At 39.3% G+C, this 24,287-nt stretch overlaps 2 protein-coding genes across 2 annotated transcripts in view; both read right to left on the bottom strand.

The window, feature by feature from the left end:
• Window positions 1-294: 294 nt before the first annotated feature.
• On the bottom strand, window positions 295-3,833 carry paqr4b (progestin and adipoQ receptor family member IVb). The gene is made up of 3 exons (XM_084135571.1): window positions 3,436-3,833; window positions 2,407-2,625; window positions 295-878 (listed from the first exon to the last, which is right to left on the bottom strand). Exons 1-3 carry the CDS (start codon window positions 3,644-3,646, stop codon window positions 445-447), a joined length of 864 nt encoding a protein of 287 aa, XP_083991697.1. The 5' UTR covers window positions 3,647-3,833; the 3' UTR covers window positions 295-444.
• A 459-nt stretch (window positions 3,834-4,292) lies between these two features.
• cmn (calymmin) overlaps window positions 4,293-24,287 on the bottom strand; it is a gene marked incomplete at its 5' end in the record, with an annotated part of 28,660 nt that continues 8,665 nt past the window's right edge. Inside the window, 38 exons of the mRNA XM_084135737.1 lie at window positions 4,293-4,495; window positions 4,632-4,682; window positions 4,857-5,114; window positions 7,688-7,726; window positions 7,814-7,888; window positions 14,112-14,180; window positions 14,377-14,436; window positions 14,576-14,635; window positions 14,724-14,798; window positions 14,914-14,955; window positions 15,039-15,110; window positions 15,443-15,502; window positions 15,592-15,657; window positions 15,762-15,818; window positions 16,324-16,359; window positions 16,484-16,543; window positions 16,629-16,667; window positions 16,876-16,929; window positions 17,059-17,121; window positions 18,322-18,897; window positions 19,034-19,087; window positions 19,443-19,493; window positions 19,597-19,653; window positions 19,765-19,812; window positions 20,099-20,156; window positions 20,258-20,325; window positions 20,438-20,485; window positions 20,773-20,823; window positions 20,928-20,984; window positions 21,082-21,129; window positions 21,418-21,468; window positions 21,574-21,630; window positions 21,743-21,790; window positions 22,894-22,944; window positions 23,048-23,104; window positions 23,579-23,626; window positions 23,913-23,963; window positions 24,125-24,172. Coding sequence (XP_083991863.1) covers window positions 4,491-4,495; window positions 4,632-4,682; window positions 4,857-5,114; window positions 7,688-7,726; window positions 7,814-7,888; window positions 14,112-14,180; window positions 14,377-14,436; window positions 14,576-14,635; window positions 14,724-14,798; window positions 14,914-14,955; window positions 15,039-15,110; window positions 15,443-15,502; window positions 15,592-15,657; window positions 15,762-15,818; window positions 16,324-16,359; window positions 16,484-16,543; window positions 16,629-16,667; window positions 16,876-16,929; window positions 17,059-17,121; window positions 18,322-18,897; window positions 19,034-19,087; window positions 19,443-19,493; window positions 19,597-19,653; window positions 19,765-19,812; window positions 20,099-20,156; window positions 20,258-20,325; window positions 20,438-20,485; window positions 20,773-20,823; window positions 20,928-20,984; window positions 21,082-21,129; window positions 21,418-21,468; window positions 21,574-21,630; window positions 21,743-21,790; window positions 22,894-22,944; window positions 23,048-23,104; window positions 23,579-23,626; window positions 23,913-23,963; window positions 24,125-24,172 — 2,768 coding nt within the window. The 3' untranslated portion in view covers window positions 4,293-4,490. The remainder of the gene's footprint in view (window positions 4,496-4,631; window positions 4,683-4,856; window positions 5,115-7,687; window positions 7,727-7,813; window positions 7,889-14,111; window positions 14,181-14,376; window positions 14,437-14,575; window positions 14,636-14,723; window positions 14,799-14,913; window positions 14,956-15,038; window positions 15,111-15,442; window positions 15,503-15,591; window positions 15,658-15,761; window positions 15,819-16,323; window positions 16,360-16,483; window positions 16,544-16,628; window positions 16,668-16,875; window positions 16,930-17,058; window positions 17,122-18,321; window positions 18,898-19,033; window positions 19,088-19,442; window positions 19,494-19,596; window positions 19,654-19,764; window positions 19,813-20,098; window positions 20,157-20,257; window positions 20,326-20,437; window positions 20,486-20,772; window positions 20,824-20,927; window positions 20,985-21,081; window positions 21,130-21,417; window positions 21,469-21,573; window positions 21,631-21,742; window positions 21,791-22,893; window positions 22,945-23,047; window positions 23,105-23,578; window positions 23,627-23,912; window positions 23,964-24,124; window positions 24,173-24,287) is intronic.

The raw sequence follows: 24,287 nt of genomic DNA on the forward strand, positions 1-24,287 counted from the left end.
TGTTGTCAACAGATTTAACTAATAGATCTACCAATCTCTGTGTAAAAATAAAATAATGATGCTGCCATCTTTCTAAAGTCATATTTACCCCGCTGTAATTTGGCTCTAAATCTCAGGCAAAAATGGTCAATTTGACCCCACTCTACAAAAAAAGTGGCTTACTGAGTAAATATGCATCCAACACATTTAATATTTTGGCTTTCTTCTTCATTTATGTATTTCTTTCACCAGACAAAAAAAAGATCAAAATCAAACCGTTTAGCCGGGGACCTCTGGTTGAGTTGAACACGGAATGACCCATATATATATCAAAGAAAGTAGCATTTGATTACCAATTGACATCACCACACCGAAAACTACAAACTACAAAACTACAAACTACAAAACTTGCAACAATTTCCCTTGATTTCTTTAAATATCATGATGACATATCAGTCTGCAGGTTTATTCATCAGGACAGTGATGCACCTTTAACCACGTTAAATCCTCCAGCGTGCCCCAGTGCAAGTACAGAATGGACAGGATGACCATGATGTGCATTATTTGGTGACTATTTAACCAGTAGTCAAACCGACCAGGACTGAAACGCTCAGGCAGGCGGGAAATATTGATGAGTCCCCCTAGCAATGCCAAAGCATCCATGGTGAGGTAGAGACGAAGGGATGCGGGGCTTCCTCTGCCTGCGCCAGTCAGACGCAACAGAAAGAGAACGAAGCGGAAGAATGCCTGCCAGGCGAAAGATTGCAGTCGGTGCACATTATTCCGTGCAGTGACAGCGCAGTAAACACCATAGCCAGAGAGGAGGAAATATGCCAACATCGCCACACGACGGGAAGATGGGTAACACAACAAAGTTATGTAAATGATTGGCAGAGCACCTGCAAAAAGAAAAGTACAACGAATGCATTGAACTTTGGCCTTTGAAAGCAGCAATGATTTGTACAAGAATTGATCAATACATTATAAAAAATAAAGTTTCTTTTTTTTTTTTTTTTTTACAGTGAGCCATAGAAGAAACATTTTTGGTTCCCCAAAGAACCTTTTAAGTGAACAGTTAAAATAACTTAATGTAAAGAACATTTTAATCTAAATAACCTTTTTACACTATAGAACATTTTGTGCAGTGGAAGGTTCCATGGATGCTAGAAACTTGAGATTTCATCAATTCACTGTCTCAAAGCTCATTCTTTCCTCTCTTTCTGTAATCTGTGTGTTTGTGTTAGATATTAGTTTTGTTAGTTAGAATATTTCAATAAAGTCTCGTTTTTATTTGAAGAGAAGTGTCTTGTGTTATATGCTTACAAATTTAAACGGCTGATCTTATTTATTTATTTATTTTTATTTATTTAAATAAAATGGGGGGGGGGTCCCCAAATTTTTATTTTTTTGGGGGGGGGGGGGGGGGGGGGTCACTTGTGAGTATGAAGGCATGGTGTGTTCAACTCTTAATTGTCTGACAAAGAGCCTACGCGCTCGAAACGTTACCACCTGTGTGTGAGTCTACTATTAAATTTCCACATTTTTGGAGCCATGGTGTGCCGACTTTTTTTCCTTTTTTATTAATTTTCTTGTCGAGCACCCAATTTGAGCAACATATTGCTTTGGATGTGCGTGCTTTTGATCTGATTCTACGGCTGATCTTGTTACCTTGCTAATAATAGTATTTTCACTATATTTCGGATAGTAATATCCGCTGCAGAGTTGATATTTACGGCCCGTTCAATTGAGCGCGGGACGATTCATTTGTTAGGCCGTAAAATAAGTGACTCTTTCGAAATTCCCTATAAAATGAATAATGATTCCCTTTGAGCTGTTTACCTTACAATGCAGTGTATAACAAAGTCATCTCTGTATAGTCCCTTTTGCCAGCTGAGGTCACTGAATGAGAGATGCCTTGTTTGACAATGAGGCATAAAGTCACTCTCCAAAACTTTCACCCTTTCTGTTCCTCTCTGGTGGATTGTGCTGCCATCCTCCACACTGTAAAAAATTTCTAACCCTCCCAAATCAAAAATTTCAAGTGACCGATAACATCTACATTTTTCAATTGGCCCAAGTGAAATTCTTGTTGCAATAGTCTGTTAACATTGGCTCAATGAGAAATAATACGTCAGACTAATTGAAAAATTTAGATGTTATCGGTCACTTGAAATTTTTGACTTGGGGATGTAATTTTTTTTACAGTGCACCTGAATGGCTGTGACCATCACATCTTTTAAGAAGCAGCTGAGACACCTTTTCCACAACCACCCCACACCCATAAACCAATCCAATTTCACAGACACAAATTCTTCTCTGTATTTCTCTTCTCTAGCTTGCTTCCTTACATATTGCTTTTGTTCCTCTCTTGTAAGTCGCTGACTTGCTAAATTCGTAAATTTAATTCTAAATTTGGTAGGCACTCACCGAGAGTGTTGACAAGACAGACGCCAACCATGTCGAAGCACAGCAGTATGTCATAAATATGTGCTCCACCCTCGTGGTTCATGAAAAGATGGTAGAAGACTGAACAAACGGTGGGAGACAGACAAGCCAGATAATGCACCACACCAATCCACCACTCATCCACTTCAGTCCATGGGATATTCACAGGTAAAAACAGCAAAAAACAGAAGAAGGGGATACCTTATGGACAAAAAAACACACAAACAAAAAAACATGTTACCATATGGCAGAACCTGATTTCACCAAATACATGTTCCTGGAACAACATTCAACCAATTAGACTTGAGGGACAATTTTACAGTTTTGCTTTTTATGCTTATCTTGAAATATTACTATGATGTAAAAGTTATTTTAGATTTCACATGTAGAATTTCACTAAAATGCTTTTTTCTTCCTAAGAAAAAAAACATGAACTATCAGTCAGAGGACAGAAGGTATTTTAGAGGCCTTAGAAATTTGCATATGAAATATGATACAGTAGGGCAGGCTTTATAGGGTTAACATGTCTTTTTAAGGAAGACATGCAATGCTTTAAATGCGTTACTACTTAATTCTATAAAGTCCAATACAATTCCAAAGAAAATCCATTAAATTCCAAAAACTGTTTTTAGTTCCTTCCAAAATATAGGCCCACAGAATTTTTACTGCACTTTTACTGCTCACAGCAATTATACATTATCACTTCCAATGCAGCAATTCTCTAACGCGGATTATGTGTAATCCCACGTAATGCAATTTACGAGCCCTTCTGAAGAGTGTTACTGAGTGAACCGTAGAGAAAGTAGCCCTAAATTACATGTTCACAAGGTTTCCCTCCTCTATGCATAGGATTCCCCAAACCTTGTTATGGAATAATGCAGGAATTATAAATTGAATTTAACATCCACAAAATAACTTTACAGCTCCCTAAGTTTACAGTTGATAATGTTAAACAATTTCTAGACAATACAGTACAAATTATGCAAGTTTTTTTTTTTTTTTTTTTCATACCATGTGTATAGATGTTCCCGAGTTCATTATGCAGATAGAACAAACTTCGCAGACAGTCTCTGTAAGTGGATATAGGCCGGTATCCTTTCAGGACATATTTGTTGAACTGAAGATGTGGTGGTGAATTCTTAAAATCCAGAAGTTTTGGCCCAGTAAAAAAATCCATAGCAGAAAAAGTTAAATATGCTCGGATGTCCTTGACCACTTTCATCTTCCTTTGGGAGGAAAGCCTGTAATCTCTTAAAATTTCTTAAATCAAGCTATAAATGCATAGTCAGCTAGTTTTAGGTAACTAGCCAATTTTAGCTGACTAGTGATGGTAAAAGTAGCTTTCTGACACCAGATATGCATTGTCTTGGAAGTACTGCCAGGTAGAACTGCAGCAACTTGTTGCTTGCAGAGAAGCTGTGGGCCAATTTACTGCTACTTAGTGTTGTAGCCAATCAGCATGAAGCCGTCAGGCTCAGCAGAGGCGAGCTCATAGAAGATTACAGTTCCTTATAAGTACAAACACTAGTCTGCTGGTAGACTTTGACATCTGCTTTTTTTATCTCTTATTACTGACATTTATTTCAGAAACAGCAAATATTTCTTTAAGCTACCCTATATAAAGTCCAGGTAAAACTGGATTTAAATGAAAGATTTAAATGAGGGTTGGATTTAGAGTTTGTATTTATTCAAAACCATACATAGCCTTGCCACAGGAAATTAAACAGAAATAAATAACAATGGCTTCTAGAAAAACAAAAAAACAAAACAAAACACACACACACTTCTACATAAAACGGAAATGCATAAAATACCAGAAACATTTTTATGGAATTTAAAAAGAAAAAAAGATGCATCAGATATAATTATATTTAATCTAAAATGTCTTTATTTGTACAAGCAGCTGCTTATTTTTATGGCAAGGTAACACATATTAACAATACATTAAAATACAAGAACAAAATACTCAAATAAAATGTACAACATTCACAGAAACATTGTGTAAAAAAAAGAAGAGCAATCAAGTGAAGATACACATTCTTGCAGCATGAACTTCCACTTCAAAATTATCCTAAGAAAAAAAGGGAGGTATGGGTTAGAAAGCCACATTATTATTATTCATATATAAAATAATAATAATAATAATAATAATATATTATTATTTTAGGTTTTATTAATGTTAAATGTGTATCCAACATTACCCTTACCTTGGTATTTATTTCCAAAGAATCCACTCAATTTGTATTTGCCTTCCTTTCCTGTTAAAAAGAACCAACTTTTAAATGCACAAAGTTAAAAAATATGGCTAAATATAGCAGCAAGCGATTACTGAGAAACCTGTTGAAATTTGAAATCACCAAAACAAACATGCCCTTACTCAAAAGCATCACACCATTATCTTGGTAGCTCACCCCCACTTATTAGCATCTTACCTGTCTGGGAGTCGCCATTGGGCTGGATGTGGAACTTGAGGTGCTGCTGGATGTGGATCTGTTGTGGTGGTGCGGGCTGCAGCATTAGAGTGGGCAGCTCAGGCTGAGGGATTATGGGTGAGACAGGAACAGCGTACACATCAGGCACAGAGACTGGGACCGCTGAGGAGCCGTCCAGTGAAAGGGTGGCATCTAATGAGGTGACAGCAGGGATGTGAGGAGCAGGGCCCTCAGTGGGAACACCAGGGAATGACACAACTGCAAGACAGTCAAGAAAGACATGATGGAAAGGTTGGATTTAAGTTCTCTCTCGATATATTTGAAATGGAAGAATATATGGGACGATAGTTCAACTGCAGCAGGGTCAGACATTTTTGGGTTTGGGCCACCAAAATGAGCAAAAATGTCCCGCAAATTCAAGATTAAGTGGCAAAAATGCCCCTCTACAATTCAAGTCAATCAATTACGACTGTTGCGATTCAAGTGAAATCATTTTGCAGCATTGTGCATTATAACCAATCACATTTCTGTTGATTTTATAAATGCAATAGCCAATCAGATGCGTTTAGATCATTCACGGCGGAAAACGGCGGATTCTTGTTCAGCGCACGCTGAATTCTGCATGCTCACCAATTCTCTCATCATACACAACAAAGTGCAGATATGATGTAAGACATTCATTTAGCAGTGTAAACAGCTTAGTGATTATAATAGTTTTTTCGATACATTTACATTTATATTTATGCATTTGGCAGATGCTTTTTTACATTTTACATAAGAATTTACATTCTTATCAGTTCTTGCTTTCCCTGGGAATCGAACCCATGACCTTGGCGTTGCAAGCGCCAACGCTCTACTGTTTGAGCTAAAGTGTAGATTATTAGCTTCAGAGATGGAAAGGTTTTTTTTGTAATTTATTTATTTAATTTTTTTACTGTAGATAGTTATTAAACCTGGGAATAAACTTTTATTGCTCATGCTACTAAAATAACCAATGTGAAGTACAGATTTTCTAATGTGTAATAAGCAATAAACTAATTCACAACCACCAGCTGGAGTGCCCATTCACTAGCTGGGTGGGAATATTGCCCTTAATGGAAAAGTTCATTTATGACCCTGGTCGGCACCATTAATACAGTGAGGAAAATAAGTATTTGAACACCCTGCTATTTTGCAAGTTCTCCCACTTGGAAATCATGGAGGGGTCTGAAATTGTTATCGTAGGTGCATGTCCACTGTGAGAGACATAATCTAAAAAAAGAAATCCAGAAATCACAATGTATGATTTTTTAACTATTTATTTGTATGATACAGCTGAAAATAAGTATTTGAACACCTGTCTATCAGCTAGAATTCTGACCCTCAAAGACCTGTTAGTCTGCCTTTAAAATGTCCACCTCCACTCCATTTATTATCCTAAATTAGATGCACCTGTTTGAGGTCTTTAGCTGCATAAAGACACCTGTCCACCCCATACAATCAGTAAGAATCCAACTACTAACATGGCCAAGACCAAAGAGCTGTCCAAAGACACTAGAGACAAAATTGTACACCTCCACAAGGCTGGAAAGTGCTACGGGGAAATTGCCAAGCAGCTTGGTGAAAAAAGGTCCACTGTTGGAGCAATCATTAGAAAATGGAAGAAGCTAAACATGACTGTCAATCTCCCTCGGACTGGGGCTCCATGCAAGATCTCACCTCGTGGGGTCTCAATGATCCTAAGAAAGGTGAGAAATAAGCCCAGAACTACACGGGAGGAGCTGGTCAATGACCTGAAAAGAGCTGGGACCACCGTTTCCAAGGTTACTGTTGGTAATACACTAAGACGTCATGGTTTGAAATCATGCATGGCACGGAAGGTTCCCCTGCTTAAACCAGCACATGTCAAGGCCCGTCTTAAGTTTGCCAATGACCATTTGGATGATCCAGAGGATTGGAGAAAGTCATGTGGTCAGATGAGACCAAAATAGAACTTTTTGGTCATAATTCCACTAAACGTGTTTGGAGGAAGAAGAATGATGAGTACCATCCCAAGAACACCATCCCTACTGTGAAGCATGGGGGTGGTAGCATCATGCTTTGGGGGTGTTTTTCTGCACATGGGACAGGGCGACTGCACTGTATTAAGGAGAGGATGACCGGGGCCATGTATTGCGAGATTTTGGGGAACAACCTCCTTCCCTCAGTTAGAGCATTGAAGATGGGTCGAGGCTGGGTCTTCCAACATGACAATGCACACAGCCAGGATAACCAAGGAGTGGCTCTGTAAGAAGCATATCAAGGTTCTGGCGTGGCCTAGCCAGTCTCCAGACCTAAACCCAATAGAGAATCTTTGGAGGGAGCTCAAACTCCGTGTTTCTCAGTGACAGCCCAGAAACCTGACTGATCTAGAGAAGATCTGTGTGGAGGAGTGGGCCAAAATCCCTCCTGCAGTGTGTGCAAACCTGGTGAAAACTACAGGAAACGTTTGACCTCTGTAATTGCAAACAAAGGCTACTGTACCAAATATTAACATTGATTTTCTCAGGTGTTCAAATACTTATTTGCAGCTGTATGATACAAATAAATAGTTAAAAAAATCATACATTGTGATTTCTGGATTTTTTTTTTTAGATTATGTCTCTCACAGTGGACATGCACCTACGATGACAATTTCAGACCCCTCCATGATTTCTAAGTGGGAGAACTTGCAAAATAGCAGGGTGTTCAAATACTTATTTTCCTCACTGTAAATCCTGCAATTATATAGATATTTACAGATATATAAGATATATCTGTAAATACAGGATTTACAACATTTAGAGAAGCAGAGTTTTGAACATGACTTTTACCTTCTGGTTGTACTCTTCCATTTGTATAATCCCCAGTTCCTTGAACAAAGAGGGTGAGAGATGTTTATATGCAGATTTACACACCTCATTCTAGTAGATATACATAGTGTCAAAAAATGCTTGTACCATATTTCTCGATGGATTGTGCATTTGCATCTCCAGCTCCTGGAGCATCAGGATGGAGTGGAACCTCTCCATCTCCTGAATCAAGCACAAAATTAATGTGTGAATATGGAATATAGTAGACGGCAGCAAAGTTAGTCAGTGGAGGCACAGTGAGCTGTTATACTCATAAATATTATGGTGACAGCTCTATACAGGCGAAACATGAGGGAAAACTATACGAGAAAAACTTTGCTCTATTTCTCCTCATCCTCGTCTGCGTCCTTCAGTGGCCTCCATGTTTTCTTCCATATTTCTTCCAGCTTGTTGCGAGCCGTCTTTGTTAGTGTTCTTTTGTGCATGTGGTTCAGTTCAGTAACACGACCAGTTCCATTCCACTGCACCACTTTTCCATTATTTTTCTATGTAAACATGCGCAAGAAGGACGTGTTTGACTGTTGCGCTCGTGTTTTGCATCTCACGCATGACACAGTGTTCTAAAAACGCTGTGCTCAAGTTAAAATAAGTTAAAGTTTTAAGACATCTCGTGACCTTGCAGTTTTCCCCCATTCCACTGCTCGCTTCTCGCATTTTTAACAGCAAAAGAGTGTTAAGGCTTGCAGTGTGAGCGTTTTTTTTTTTTTTTTTTTCTCATACGTGACTCAGATCTGGTTTTGTCAAGACAGTGTGAACAGCACAAATCACATGGAATCTGATCTTTTCAATTCTGATTTGGGCCACTTCCATGTGTGGTCCTAAGTCCGATACATGTCTGATGTTTTGCAGTGTGACCTCAGTCTGAACAGTCATATCGGAATTCATGAGATTTACACGTCAACATTCGTCACAATTCTGTGCACATGGGAGTCACTTCAAAGATTTTACATTGCTACCCGAAGTTATCAAAACAATTGCGAAAGGTAGTCAAGTGAAGGACAGTGATGTGTCAGAGCTCACAAGTATTACACAACAGCTCTATATACAAGCAAAACATCATAAACGTTTAAAAACTCTGCTCTCTTTTTTTCACATCCTTGTCTGTTTTTTTTTTTAGTGCTGGGCAAAGATTAATTGCATCCAAAATTAAAGTTTGTGTTTACATAATATATGTGTGTGTACTGTGTCACCCTGTGGTCTGTGTGGGTCCTAATGCCCCAGTATAGTGACGGGGACACTATACTGCCAAAAGAGCACCGTCCTTCGGATGAGACGTTAAACCGAGGTCCTGACTCTCTGTGGTCATTAAAAATCCCAGGATGTCTTTCGAAAGAGTAGGGGTGTAACCCCGGCATCCTGGCCAAATTTGCCCAGTGGCCTCTGTCCATCATGGCCTCCTAACCCTCCCCATATACTGATTGGCTTCATCACTGTCTCCTCTCCACCAGTAAGCTGGTGTGTGGTGGGCGTTCTGGCGCAATATGGCTGCCGTCGCATCATCCAGGTGGATGCTGCACATTGGTGGTGGTTGAGGAGATTCCCCCCTTCTATGTAAAGCGCTTTGAGTGTCGAGAAAAGCGCTATATAAATGTAATGAATTATTATTATTATTATTATTACTGTGTATAATTATTTTGTATATACTCACATACATGTATATATTTAAGAAATATTTGCATGTATATACTGTATACATATTTATACATTTATATTATATATAAATCTAAATATTTTATATATAAATAACACATTTTTCTTAAATATATACATGCATGTGTGTGTATTTTTATATAAAAAATGATTATATACAGTACACACATATATTATGTAAACAAACTTTTATCCCCTCCTTGAACTGCCACCTTACCGTGGTGGAGGGGTTTGAGTACCCGAACGACCCTAGGAGCTATGTTGTCTGGGGCTATATGCCCCTGGTAGGGTCTCCCAAGGCAAACAGGTCCTAGGTGACGGGTCAGACTAAGAGCGGTTCAAAAACCCTTATGACGACTATAAATTTGAGGACCGTGACGTCGCCCGGTATGGCGCAGCCGGGGCCCCACCCTGGAGCCAGGCCCGGGGTTGGGACCCGTATGCGAGCGCCTGGTGGTCGGGCCTCCCCCCATGGGGTCCGGCCGGGCTCAGCCCGAAGGAGCGACGTGGGGCCACCCTCCCGTGGACCCACCACCTGCAGGAGGGACCGTAAGGGGCCGGTGCTAAGTGGATCGGGCGGCAGTCAAAGGCGGGGGCCTAGACAACCCGATCCCTGGACGCGGAATCTAGCTCTAGGGACATGGAACGTTACCTCTCTGGCAGGGAAGGAGCCTGAGATTGTGCGTGAGGTTCAGAGATTCCGACTAGAGATAGTTGGGATCACCTCCACGCACGGCTTGGGCTCTGGAACCACACACACCATTGCCCATGGTGAGAGGCGGCGGGCTGGTGTGGGTTTGCTTACACCCCCCCAGCTCAGCCGCCATGTGTTGGAGTTCACCCCGGTGAACGAGAGGGTCGCTTCCCTGCGCCTTCGGGTCAGGGATAGGTCTCTCACTGTCGTTTGTGCCTACGGGCCAAATGGCAGTGCAGAGTACCCGGCCTTCTTGGAGTCTCTGGGAGGGGTGCTGGAAAGTGCTCCGACTGGGGACTCCATCGTTCTACTGGGGGACTTCAACGCCCACGTGGGCAGCGACAGTGACACCTGGAGGGGCGTGATTGGGAGGAACGGCCCCCCTGATCTGAACCCGAGTGGTGTTCTGTTATTGGACTTCTGTGCTAGTTACAGCTTGTCCATAACGAACACCATGTTCAAGCATAAGGGTGTCCATCAGTGCACATGGCACCAGGACACCCTAGGCCAGAGGTCGATGATCGACTTTGTGGTTGTTTCATCTGACCTCCGGCCGTATGTCTTGGATACTCGGGTGAAGAGAGGGGCGGAGCTGTCAACTGATCACCACCTGGTGGTGAGTTGGATCCGATGGTGGGGGAGGAAGCTGGACAGACTCGGCAGACCCAAACGTACTGTGAGGGTCTGTTGGGAATGTTTGGCCGAATCCCCTGTCAGAGAGATCTTCAACTCCCACCTCCGACAGAGCTTCGACCAGATCCCGAGGGAGTCTGGGGATATTGAGTCTGAGTGGACCATGTTCTCCACCTCCATTGTCAACGCCGCCACTCGGAGCTGTGGCCGTAAGGCCTCCGGTGCCTGTCGAGGCGGCAATCCCCGAACCCGGTGGTGGACACCGGAAGTAAGGGATGCCGTCAAGCTGAAGAAGGAGTCCTATCAGGCCTGGCTGGCTTGTGGGACTCCTGAGGCAGCTGACGGGTACCAACGGGCCAAGCGGACTGCAGCCCGGGTGGTTGTGGAGGCAAAAACTCGGGCCTGGGAGGAGTTCGGTGAGGCCATGGAGAAGGACTATCGGTCGGCCTCGAAGAGATTCTGGCAAACCGTCCGGCGCCTCAGGAGGGGGAAGCAGTGCCCTACCAACGCTGGTTACAGTGGAGGTGGGCAGCTGTTGACCTCGACTGGGGATATCACCAGACGGTGGAAGGAATACTTCGAGGATCTCCTCAATCCCGCCGTCACGTCTTCCGTTGAGGAAGCAGAGGCTGAGGGCTCGGAGGCGGACTCGTCCATCACCCAAGCTGAAGTCACCGAGGTAGTCAAGAAACTCCTCGGTGGCAAGGCACCGGGGGTGGATGAGATCCGCCCTGAGTACCTCAAGTCTCTGGATGTTGTGGGGCTGTCTTGGCTGACACGCCTCTGCAGCATCGCATGGCGGTCGGGGACAGTGCCTTTGGACTGGCAGACCGGGGTGGTGGTCCCTCTTTTTAAGAAGGGAGACCAGAGGGTGTGCTCCAACTATAGGGGGATCACACTTCTCAGCCTCCCCGGGAAAGTCTATGCCAGGGTACTGGAGAGGAGAATCCGGCCGATAGTAGAACCTCGGATTCAGGAGGAACAGTGTGGTTTTCGTCCCGGTCGTGGAACACTGGACCAGCTCTATACCCTCTACAGGGTGCTGGAGGGTTCATGGGAGTTTGCCCAACCAATCCACATGTGCTTTGTGGATTTGGAGAAGGCATTCGACTGTGTCCCTTGCGGCATCCTGTGGAGGGTGCTCTGGGAGTATGGGGTTCGGGACCCTTTGCTAAGGGCTATCCGGTCCCTGTACGACCGGAGCAGGAGCTTGGTTCGCATTGCCGGCAGTAAGTCAGACTTGTTTCCGGTGCATGTTGGACTCCGGCAGGGCTGCCCTTTGTCGCCGGTTCTGTTCATAATTTTTATGGACAGAATTTCTAGGCGCAGCCAGGGGCCGGAGGGGGTCAGGTTTGGGGACCACACGATTTCATCTCTGCTCTTTGCGGATGATGTTGTCGTGCTGGCCCCATCAGACCAGGACCTTCAGCATGCACTGGGACGGTTTGCAGCCGAGTGTGAAGCGGATGGGATGAGAATCAGCACCTCCAAATCCGAGGCCATGGTTCTCAGTCGGAAAAGGGTGGCTTGCCCACTTCAGGTTGGTGGAGAGTTCCTGCCTCAAGTGGAGGAGTTCAAGTATCTTGGGGTCTTGTTCACGAGTGAGGGAAGGATGGAACGAGAGATTGACAGGCGGATCGGTGCAGCTTCTGCAGTAATGCGGTCGCTGTACCGGTCTGTCGTGGTGAAGGAGGAGCTGAGCCGCAAGGCGAAGCTCTCGATTTACCGGTCAATCTACGTTCCTACTCTCACCTATGGTCATAAGCTGTGGGTCATGACCGAAAGGACAAGATCCCGGATACAGGCGGCCGAAATGAGCTTTCTCCGACAGGGTGGCTGGGCGATCCCTTAGAGATAGGGTGAGAAGCTCGGTCACTCGGGAGGAGCTCAGAGTAGAGCCGCTGCTCCTCCACATCGAGAGGGGTCAGCTGAGGTGGCTCGGGCATCTGTTCCGGATGCTTCCTGGACGCCTTCCTGGGAAGGTGTTCCGGGCATGTCCCACCGGGAGGAGACCCCGGGGAAGACCTAGGACACGCTGGAGGGACTATGTCTCCCGGCTGGCCTGGGAACGCCTCGGTGTCCCCCCGGAAGAGCTGGAGGAAGTGTCTAGGGAGAGGGAAGTCTGGGCATCCCTGCTTAGATTGCTGCCCCCGCGACCCGGCCCCGGATAAGTGGATGAAGATGGATGGATGGATGGACAAACGTTTATTTTGGATGCGATTAATCGCAATTAATCGTTGCCCAGTACTAGTTTTTTTTTTATATTGCCTGCGCATAAATATAAAAAAATTGCTGGGTTCCGCGGCAAATCTTACTTTAATGTCCTCCATGTTCACTTCCTGCTGTGTGAAGTCTTTTTATCGTTCTTTTGCGCATACATGTCAGTATAGGGCCACGATCTGTTCACACTGGAATCTGATATTGGCCACATTTAAAACAACAATATGAACAGCTATACCAAAAAACTCGATCTGAGCAATAAATTGGAATTGAGCATTAAGACTTACAGTGTGTGAACGTAGCAAATTATTTCACTGGTGATCGCTTTTAGTGACATGGTCAACCCTCAAGTTTTAAATGGCCGCAGGCTATCTAAAACTAATTTATTTAATTGACGTCAGGTCAAAAATCAAAAATGTGATTATTCAGCTTACCATGATCACTTGCATGGATAATTTAAAGCAGTTATTGGTGTTTACAGTTCAAAATTTGACTGAACAGATACAAATTACAGTAGTTATATTTAGTAAATAAAAGTAACAGTACTTCTGTTTGTTATTTTATCTATGGGTTGGAATTCTAAAGTAAACTAAAGTGCAGGAAGATTACATTTATTTGAATTTGAGAAAGAGACTGTGTGGGAATTATTGTGTTTATGCAGCATCTCTATAGTGAAGTTGAATTACTTCCAAAACAGCAAAGTTATCACCTTGTTGCTAAAAAATGTAATGTAGCTTTCAGTAGCGAAACTATTTTATTTATAAAATTCACAGGGCTGCAGCTCAAAATAAGGTTCTGTGCTTCTGAATGTTTTTGTGTGTGCGCAATCTTACCTATATATAAAATGTTCACCTCAAAAGAAGCCGTTTTTGTGTGAGCACATCAGGCATGTCTACATCATAATATGAGAGTAAGAAAAGTTCTCTTTGTGGGTAAATGTTTCCCTCGCCTTGCGGTGGCTTGGAATTCCAATGGGAATCGTAAAATACGTGTTTAGCAGTAGGTCACATGTCCAGATATCAGATATGTATTTGCATGTGGCTCAGAACAGATAAGAAAAAAAACCCCGAATCAAATGCACATTTTTCTGTTTACACGTTAAACAATATCCTGAGTAAAAAATACCAGTGTAAACACAGCCTAACTTAAATGAACATGGATATGTGAATATCTCAAAATACAACTAACCATATTGGTCAATGGATTTCTGTCCGTCAATCTCAGGACCTTGATGCAAAGCCTCCAGGCTTCTGTTTTCTGTAAAAAAAAAAGGAAAAAAAAAGTGGATTAAATGATAGCATTAAACCTTTGAGTTTAAATCCAAATGATAACAATCTCTTCATTTAACATTTTCTTCATTTAACTTATGGAATTACAACAAAGTATTTCAATAGTTCTTGCTTGATTAATAAATAAATAAATAGTGTACTAAATAAATAGGAGATGAACGTACCATCAACAGACTGGCCATCAGTCACTGGGCCAAGGAGTTCATATGACACTGCTGGATTACCTGTAAGCCATACAGTGATTTTACCAAGGGTAAGTACAACACAATTATTACTTTCTCGTTAGCCTAACTGTATGCCGTTCGACAATTCGCATACAAAGCAATGATGAAAAGGAAAAGTGTGAAAAGTTAAAAATCACACCATAGTTAGCATCGCCACCGAAACTGAGTGTTTCTGGATTATACAGGGATTCTGGAGAACCTACAGAGAGTAGAGAAGATGGACATACCTATCAGTACAGTAATATTATGACATTTGTCATTTCATTATCTATAAAAAAATAACTTGCCTTCACCATATTTTCCAGACACAGCATCAGGCCTGAGATCAAGTGGCTGACCACCATATTGAAGACCCTTTTGTCCTGAGAGAGAATTACAGTAAAACATACTCACTGTCATAATTTGCAGAAATAAGACAATATAAGTTAAAAAAAAAAAAAAAAAAGTCACTAGATTTGCCAAAGTATTTTTCACTACCATATCCAAGTGGCTGGCCATTGTGGGGTAACCCTCCAAAATCTGAAAATACAGAAACTTATATTTTACAATATCTTCAAAGAAAGATGTGCTGTATGATCAGACAACATTCTTTATTAACTTACCATATTTACCAGGGGACTTGGCAACAGATTCAGGAAGTAAAGGCTGAGAGTTGTACGGTAAACTACCATGTCCTATTTTGGGGTCAGAGAACAGAATTATATGTATTTAACAGCATTATATATAATGTTTTGAGATGCAAGGGTTCCCAATTGTCATGTCAGCTGTTCCAACAAATATTGACTTGAAGTAGAGATCTTAAAGAATAACATTTTTAAACATACATTTTGAAAAATTTAAATATTTCACAATGTGTTTTATCGCAAATATATATTTTTTTTATTAAAGTAAATGTTAATTTCTACCACAATCTGTAGTGCAATGCTACAAACTGCCTGTCAACTGATAAATGCATACAAACAATTATAAAAAAGTGTAAAGGAATATCAAAGCATCTAATCTTCACCGTATTTTCCTAACGCTTTAGGATTGTAGGGTATGGCTCCATAGCGCTGACCATCATTACCTATGAGAAAGATGCACATAAATCCATGTGTCCAGTCAGGATTACAGTTAGGGTCAAAAACTAACTCAAATATTATAAAGATAGCATACCATATTGTCCAGAGGGGTTTGTTTGATATCCATTGGGGGAACCACCAAATGGAAGTCCGCCAATTCCTGTAAAAATACGACCTTGCTTATGAAAACTGAGTAAAAGTAAGTGTGCAGCATTTTTGATGAGTCATTTTAAAATGAGCTGATAGGATTTTTCTCAGACTAACCATATTTCGCTTGAGATTTTCCCTTAAATCCTGTTGGTTGCTCACCTTGTGGTCCAGCTATCAGAGTAACAGAAGAGAGTAAATTAATGATATCAAACTGTTTCTTCTAAATGTCTAGCACAGAAAACAAGAGGGCAAAAACCTTACTACACACAAATTCAATTAAACAGGTCTTGTGAAATGTAGGATACTACTGTGTGAAACGTTTATCGTAGCATATGGCATACTGTTTCACTTTTAAAAAAAATAGCAGGCAGAATACAGTGTTTACTATACAAGTAAGCAGAACTACAGTCTGAGTCACAAGGGTAAAGAAAGTACTGTAATTATTCACAGAGATATGGTTGTAATTCTACTTGGTGTATACAAAAAAAATTTCAAAGTTTTGAAACAGAGACCTATTTATTTATTTAAGCAAAACTTAGGATAAGGTATTGCACTAAAAAGGCCCAGACTATTGACACCCAAGGACTAAAGCATATATTTAATAAATGCATATGTGAATTGTGTCCATGTTAAAAAATTATATTTGAAATATCCATGAAGTAGGAAATATTCCAACCTGGATTTTTCAATTTGTTTCCATAGCCTCCATAACCTGTAAAGACGGCAAAATGAGGGCCACATTTTTCATAATTTTAGACAAGCAAACAGCTTTAAACAGATGAAGACAAATAATAAGTGATTATAATTAAAATAAAATGTGTTTTGTAATGATTTACCTGCTTTGTAGCCATTGTTCATACCATGAGCTGGATAACCACCCATTCCTGCTCCAAAGCCTAGTAAAATATTTTTATCCAAAGTGGTTAAAAAATGCTGTTATGGTTATATGGATAGTTAATGTTTATATGGAATTTAATGCACCTGGTTGTGATGCCACTTCTCCTTTTCCATTTGGATACCCTGAAAACCACATTTTAGTTTTAGATTGAATGCTTATTTTTTGCTTGGTCTTCTCAACTGTTTAGAAGTCAAAGCAAACTGACATGGACTAAAATGGACAAAATCTCTTATTTTTATTGAATGGTGTCTTTAAAACATTAAGATTTTAATGTTTTGATTTTAATAATTTATATGACAATAAACAAGTGAGGGAAAAATGAGAGTTCACCAGTACTTGGAAGTTTGACCCATTGTCCATTAGGTTGTCCTCCAGGTCCACAATCTAAAAAAAAAAATTTATTTCAACAATTGAATAGTTTTTTATTGATCCAAATGTAGTTTTGGGTTATAAGAGCCCAGCTAATTTAATGTGATTTTGTGTTATATCAATGGATTATTATTTAGGATTTACCAGGCTTTGAAGGTATAGCTCCCTGCTGTACCTGTCCATTTGGTTGTCCTAGACCAGTGAGTTCTGTAGAAAACAAACAAGTTATCAATAAACTAAATTTACTTATCCAGTTAAGATGCCCTGATATCAGAGTTGTAATACATGCATAATGTATTACAAAGCAAATTATTAGGAAAATGATTCCAAAAGAAATTCAAAACCCAATTTAAATTTTTTTACGGTTTGCCGAATGTGGCTAATTTGTATGAATTCATACAAACTCTTTCATACATTTTCATACGATGCGCTTACGCTAAAGTAATGCGTATTTTTAGGAGTTGGGGACGGACCTTCATGCTTACTTTTTTCTAATAACATTGTTTTTGTATGATTCACATTGTACAAAATCACCACCTCGTAAAGTTTTCCCGTGAGATCAGGTTGAAAATTCAGGGTTTTATTAAATATGTCTAGTTAATTTGTTAAAGATCTGTTAATACTTTTGGGTGGTGGAGGGTAAATATGTATGCCCTACATTTCTTATAAATGCATAAGCATGCATTTATGAACAATTTGTACAATAGATAGTTTGAATTTATGCTAATCAATGACTGAACATTGTATTTGCATCACAGCAAGTAAGCCATCTTCTAGAAATCTAGTAGGGATCAAAATGTCCACCTATTTGCTTGTTACCAAATGGACTGATTAAATCAGAACATAAAAATTCAGCCTACTTTAAGTCTACTTGCTCATTGTGAAATTTACTTATTAAAAGTTTTTGAAGGCTATCAATCCAATGTAGAAACATTTAATGGCTCTAAAATCTGTGTAGTGCCAAAGTAGAGTTTAGCACCAAAGTTTACAACAATATCACAAAGATTAGTTGAAAAAGAGCTAAGAATATGTTTGACTTCAAGTTGACAGCAGAAGGTAAGTGCTGATAGTTATAGGACATATCCATTAGCCATTTTGAGATAACATTTACATTAATCACAATTTATCTGTAATAACACAAATAATTTATAAATGTGAACAACATTTGCAGAACAAATTGTCAGATGAACTGGATTAATGAATAAACCAGATTAGTACAAAAGCTAAAGCAGAAGTGAATTGATGCAGAAAAGTAGAGAAAGAGGGAATAAGGGAATTGTATACAGTTATAGGAAATATCTTTATGGTTGTGAATTAATTAAATGTTGCAGAAGTGGTGTAGCTTCAAGCTGTTATATGGTTTCAGGATATCATATAAGATTTGAATTTGAAACTATAAAAGTTTACCAGGATTTGTCATTGGATTCTTCATTTGAGGCACAGGCTTGTTTGACTGAATCTTGGATTGTTGCATCTCTGGAGTTGATTGAGCTGATTCTGGCACTAGAGGTGCCTGTGAAGAAATACTGTCTTGTGGTAACACTGGACTTATGTTTTGTTCCTGTGAAAGGACTTGTTCCCTCTCTAGTGCAACTGTCTGTGATGTTTGAGGAATGGGAGCTGATTCTGCAGAAACTAATTGAGGGACTACTGTTGCAACTGGTTTTGGTTTATAAGCTTTACTAGGTTTATATGAACCGGGACCTTGCATAAATTGCTTTGGAGCAGGCCAAGGTGCCATAGAGTTGGGGGCTTTGCCCTGTGGATGAAGATTTTGTCCCTTTGTTTGTTGTAGAACTGGTGGAAGGTCTTTAGTTTGTTCTGGAAGTAATCCTGTATTTGGCTCACGTCCAGATAGTGGTAAAAAGCCCTTGGTGTTAGATGTTACCGGGAGATGACTTTGTCCCTCAGGGCTTAAAATCTCCCCTTTAGGTCCTTTTCCATTGGAAGCACCCTGTTTTCCAGTTGTCACAGGCATATAACCTAGAAGCCAAAGCAATTTTACTACAAATTTTCATTTACAATAACATACATAACATGCATTTCTAAATGACAGAACATCTATTCATGTCATGTGGAGGAAGTAAATAAAATGTACTTCAAATAATCATGATTTTACCTGAATTAGCTGCTTTATAAGGTCCTTTTGACATATAGCCAGGAACACCATAACCTATAGATCACAAGATATGCATGTTATAACTGAAGGTTTTACATTTGACGATGTAGAGTGAGTTTAAAACTGGGCCTAATATTCTATACACTGAAATATGTTGAATATGGTTTTAAAAAGAATAGTAGAATATTAAAAAACAACACGTGTCTACATACCTATAGTGCATTACCCCTAATAAAAACTTAAATAATATAAATTATTAATCTAAATGGGACTTCTCTACAATTGGTTTATAAATCACTTAATGTACGGATATCACATATTTTACAGGGGATTTGAACATGGCTTATCCAACCTGATTTTAGAGCCAACAAATATAATTTTATAATAGTAATGATGTCATTCTGTTTACCATTAGGCTTGGCTCCTTGTACATTTGAGGGTCCAGCTTTAGCACCATATCCTTTGAAGCAGATCCAACAAACATAAGATTTCAAATAATACAGAAAAATCAGACAAAGGAAAAAGAAATACACAACCTTTTTTATTTTTTATTTATTTTTTACCTTGATTAGGTCCCTTGGTTCCACCATTGGGATACCCCATATTTTGAAGTGAGGATCCTATTTAGAGAAAAATATAAAAACAAGTGTAATATCCTCAGTTCTTTTCAGAAATCAGCATTATCCACACTGTGATAATTGCACAAGAGCTGGTGACATCCAATGTATTACCTGTATTAGGTTGGTTAGCTGCACCTCCATTAGGATATCCTCCATTTCCTGAAGAAAACCAATCCCAAATCAGTTTAGAGGTTCTCCAGTTACCCCAGTTTACAAATACAGACCTTTAGTGCTTTACTCATAATAAACAACTCTTCCACCGATAATATACATCATTAATCTAAATGGGGCTACACTGTAACAGTTGGTTTATTAATAAAGAATTAAACTAATGTGCAATCAAATGTGTGCGGATATCATATTTTACAGTGGATTCAAAAGCAGCCTATCCAACCAGATTTTAGAGCCAAAAACCATATGTTTTATAATAGTAATAATCACATGCTCTTTACCATTAGGCTTGGTTCTTTGTCCATTTGAAGGTCCAGCTTTAGCACCATATCCTTTGAAGCAGACCACACACATGAGATTCAAATGATATGGAAAAATCAGACCAAAAAAAAAAAAAAAAAAAAAAAAAAAACAGCATGCACATTACACACACAAATAGTTTAACTGGTTTAGGTCCCTTGGTTCCACCATTGGGATACCCCATATTTTGAAGAGAAGAGCCTAATTAGAGAAAATAACTTTAAACCAGTGTAATATACTTAGTTCCTTTCAGAATGAAGTATTTTCCACACTGAAATAATTGCACAAGAGCTGGTGACGTCCAGTGTATTACCTGTATTAGGTTGGTTAGCTGCCCCTCCATTAGGATATCCTCCATATCCTGAAGAAAACCAATCCCAAATCAGTTTAGAGGTTCTCCAGTTACCTCAGTTTACAATACAGACCTTTAGTGCTTTATCCCCTAATAAGCAATTCCTCCACCAATAATATACATTATTAATTATAATTAATTATTAATGGGGCTACACTACAGTTGGTTTATTAATAAAGAATTCAATGTGCAATAAAAGGTGTGTGAATATCATATTTTACAGTGGCTTCTAAAACAGCTTATCCAACTAGATTTTAGAGCCAAAACTATAGCATACATAATCACATGGTATTTACCATTATGCTTGGCTCCTTGTCTATTTGAGAGTCCAGCTTTAGCACCATATCCTTTGAAGCAAACCACACACACAAACAATTTCAAATAATACTGAAAAATCATGCTAAGGAAAAAGAAATACACACTATATGCATAACACACAATAAGCGTTTACCTGGTTTAGGTCCCTTGGTTCCACCACTGGGATACCCCATATTTTGAAGTGAAGAACCTAGTTAGAGAAAAGTGCTTTAAACCAGTGTAATATACTCATCATTTTCCACATCATAATAATTACACTGTAGAGCTGGTGACATCCAGTGTATTACCTGTATTAGGTTGATAAGCTGCACCTCCATTAGGATATCCTCCATATCCTGAACAAAACCAAATCTCAAATCAGTTTAGAGGTTCTCCAGTTACCTCAGTTTACAATACAGACCTTAGTGCTTTACTCAAACTACACCAAATAATAATAATAATATTGATTATTCATCTAAATTGGCCAACACTACAGTTGGTTCATTAATAAAGAATTCAATTAATATGCAATCAAACTAAAGGTGTGCAGATATATATTTTACAGTGGCTTTAAACATGGCTTATCCAACCTGATTTTAGAACCAAAAAATATGTTATAATAGTAATAATGTCATGCTATTTACCATTAGGCATGGCTCCTTGTACATTTGAGGGTCCAGCTTTAGCACCATATCCTTTGAAGCAGATCCAACACACATAAGATTCAAATGATAGGGAAAAATCAGACAGAGGAAAAATAAATATACACTACATGCATAACACATACAATACGCGTTTACCTGGTTTAGGTCCCTTGGTTCCACCATTGGGATACCCCACATATTGAAGAGAAGAGCCTAATTAGAAAAAAATACTTTAAACCAGTGTAATATCCTCAGTTCTTTTCAGAATTCAGTATTTTGTACACTTAACTAATTGCACTAGAGCTGGTGACATCCATTGTATTACCTGTATTAGGTTGGTTAGCTGCACCTCCATTAGGATATCCTCCATTTCCTGAAGAAAACCAATCTCAAATCAGTTTAGAGTTTCTCAGTTACCTCAGTTTACAATTCAGACCTTTAGTGCTTTACCTCTAATAAACAACTTCTCCACCAATAAAACAGATTATTAATCTAAATGGGGCTAAACCACAGTTGGTGTATTATAAAGAAATTCTATTAATGTGTAGTCAAACTAAAGGTGTGCTGATATCATATATTTTACAGTGGCATTGAACGCGGCTTATCCAAATGGAACTTCTAGTCAAAAACGGTTTTATAATAGTAATATTTGGTCTGATTCACTAAGTGTGCGTACACACTAATTTGTGTGTGAAATGTGCGTACAAACGATTTTAACAAATCATGATTCACCAAAAAATTTCGTAATAAAATGTATTCTAAATTTATGAAAAAACATAGGAACTGAAACCACACATACACAAAAAACACTTATTCTGTATGGCCTTATAATCGTGTTAAGTTATATATCATCCTAACATGACTATAATTATATTGAACTTGAAGTATGTTGCATTAATTGTATTATATAGTCCATTTATAAAATTCTATAATAAAATTATTAAATAATACAATTTAATTTAATCTTAAATACATTCAATTTTTACAGTTTAACAGTAAGAAAAGCGGCATTATAGCTTCAGCTGCAAGGTTTCTCTGAATAACGCAGATATACGCATGTGTACAGCTGGCTCAAGAGAGGCCTGTAATCTGGGTCTGTATAAAAGGTGTTTATTGTGAGAACTCGTGAGAATGGCACATTAGGAATTGCTCGAGATCGGGCGAGAGCTCGTCAGCAAACAGCGGCAAGTTTGACTAGAGCGACGAAAGGCTATAAGGAAAGCATGTGCGGAAATCCCTTATGGAGATGGTTTGGGCTTGTTTTATGCAAATGACCAACCTTGTGAACGCAGCTGCTCATTTAGAATAGCTACTCCAAATTTACTAACATCAGAACGATATTAAGAACAAATTCATGCTTGTATGAATGTGTTGTGAATTAGGCAAAGATTTTTCATGAGAAGTTCTCCTGTGCGTACTATTACAAAACAATCTACGCAGTTATTAGTGAATGAGACCCATTGTCATGCTATTTACCATTAGGCTTGGCTCCTTGTCCATTTGAGGGTCCAGCTTTAGCTCCATATCCTTTGAAGTAGACCCAAACACATACGATTCAAATGACATGGACAAATCAGACAAAGGGGAAAAAATACACAACATACGCATTACATACACAAAAATAGTTTACCTGGTTTAGGTCCCTTGGTTCCACTATTGGGATACCCTAGATTTTGAAGAGAAGAGCCTAATTAGAGAAAAGTACTTTAAACCAGTGTAATATCCTTAGTTCTTTTCAGAATTCAGTATTTTCCACAATGTAATTGTACTAGAGCTGGTGTCATCTTCAGTCTCCTTTGCTACCTCATCATGAACTCCATTTCCCAGTACCCATTGCCTGGCTCATTATGCGCGATTATGTTCAGCTGTGTGTGATTACCTTGTTTAGCTCTGCCTTTATAAGCCCTGTGTTTCCACTCATTCATTGCAAGTCTTGTTTGGGTTACAACTGCATTTCTAAGCATTCTTTTCAGGTTATTGGTTTTGATCTTTTGCCTGTTCTTTGGATTACCTTGTTTGCCTGTGTTTCTTGGACGTTGTTTTATGTTTGGATTGTTTATGAATTCTGACTGTGGATTACCCTAAATAAAAGCTGTGTTTGGATCTTCAACCTGTGTGTGTCAGAGAATATTGTAACAGCTGGTGACATCCAGTGTATTACCTGTATTAGGTTGGTTAGCTGCACCTCCATTAGGATATCCTCCATTTCCTGAACAAAACCAATCCTAAATCAGTTTAGAGGTTCTCCAGTTACCTCGGTTTACAATACAGACCTTTAGTGCTTTATCCCCTAATAAACAAATCCTCCATCAATAATATACATTATTAATGTAAATGGGGCTACACTACAGTTGGTTTATTAATAAAGAATTAAATTAATGTGCAATCAATTGTGTTTGTATGTCATATTTTACAGTGGCTTTGAATGTGGCTTGTCCAACTGGAATTTAGAGCCAAAAACTGTTTTATAATAGTAATAATCACATGATATTTACCATTAGGCTTGGATCCTTGTCCATTTGAGGATCCAGCTTTAGCACCATATCCTTTGAAGCAAACCACACACATAAAAAAAATAAAATAAAAAAACCCCACAACAACAACATACGCATTACACACAAAAAGTGTAAGATCCTTAGTTCTATTCAGAATTCAATATTTTCCACTGTAATAATTGCACTAGAGCTGGTGACATCCAGTGTATTACCTGTGTTAGGTTGATAAGCTGCACCTCCATTAGGATATCCTCCATATCCTGAAGAAAAACAATCTCAAATTAGTTTAGAGGTTCTCCAGTTACCTCAGTTTACAATACAGACCTTTAGTGCTTTACCCCCTAATAAACAACTTCTTCACCAATAATACAGATT

This window comes from Abramis brama (genome assembly GCF_963993115.1).
Source record: "Abramis brama genome assembly, chromosome: 14".
Taxonomy (NCBI): Eukaryota; Metazoa; Chordata; class Actinopteri; order Cypriniformes; family Leuciscidae; genus Abramis; species Abramis brama.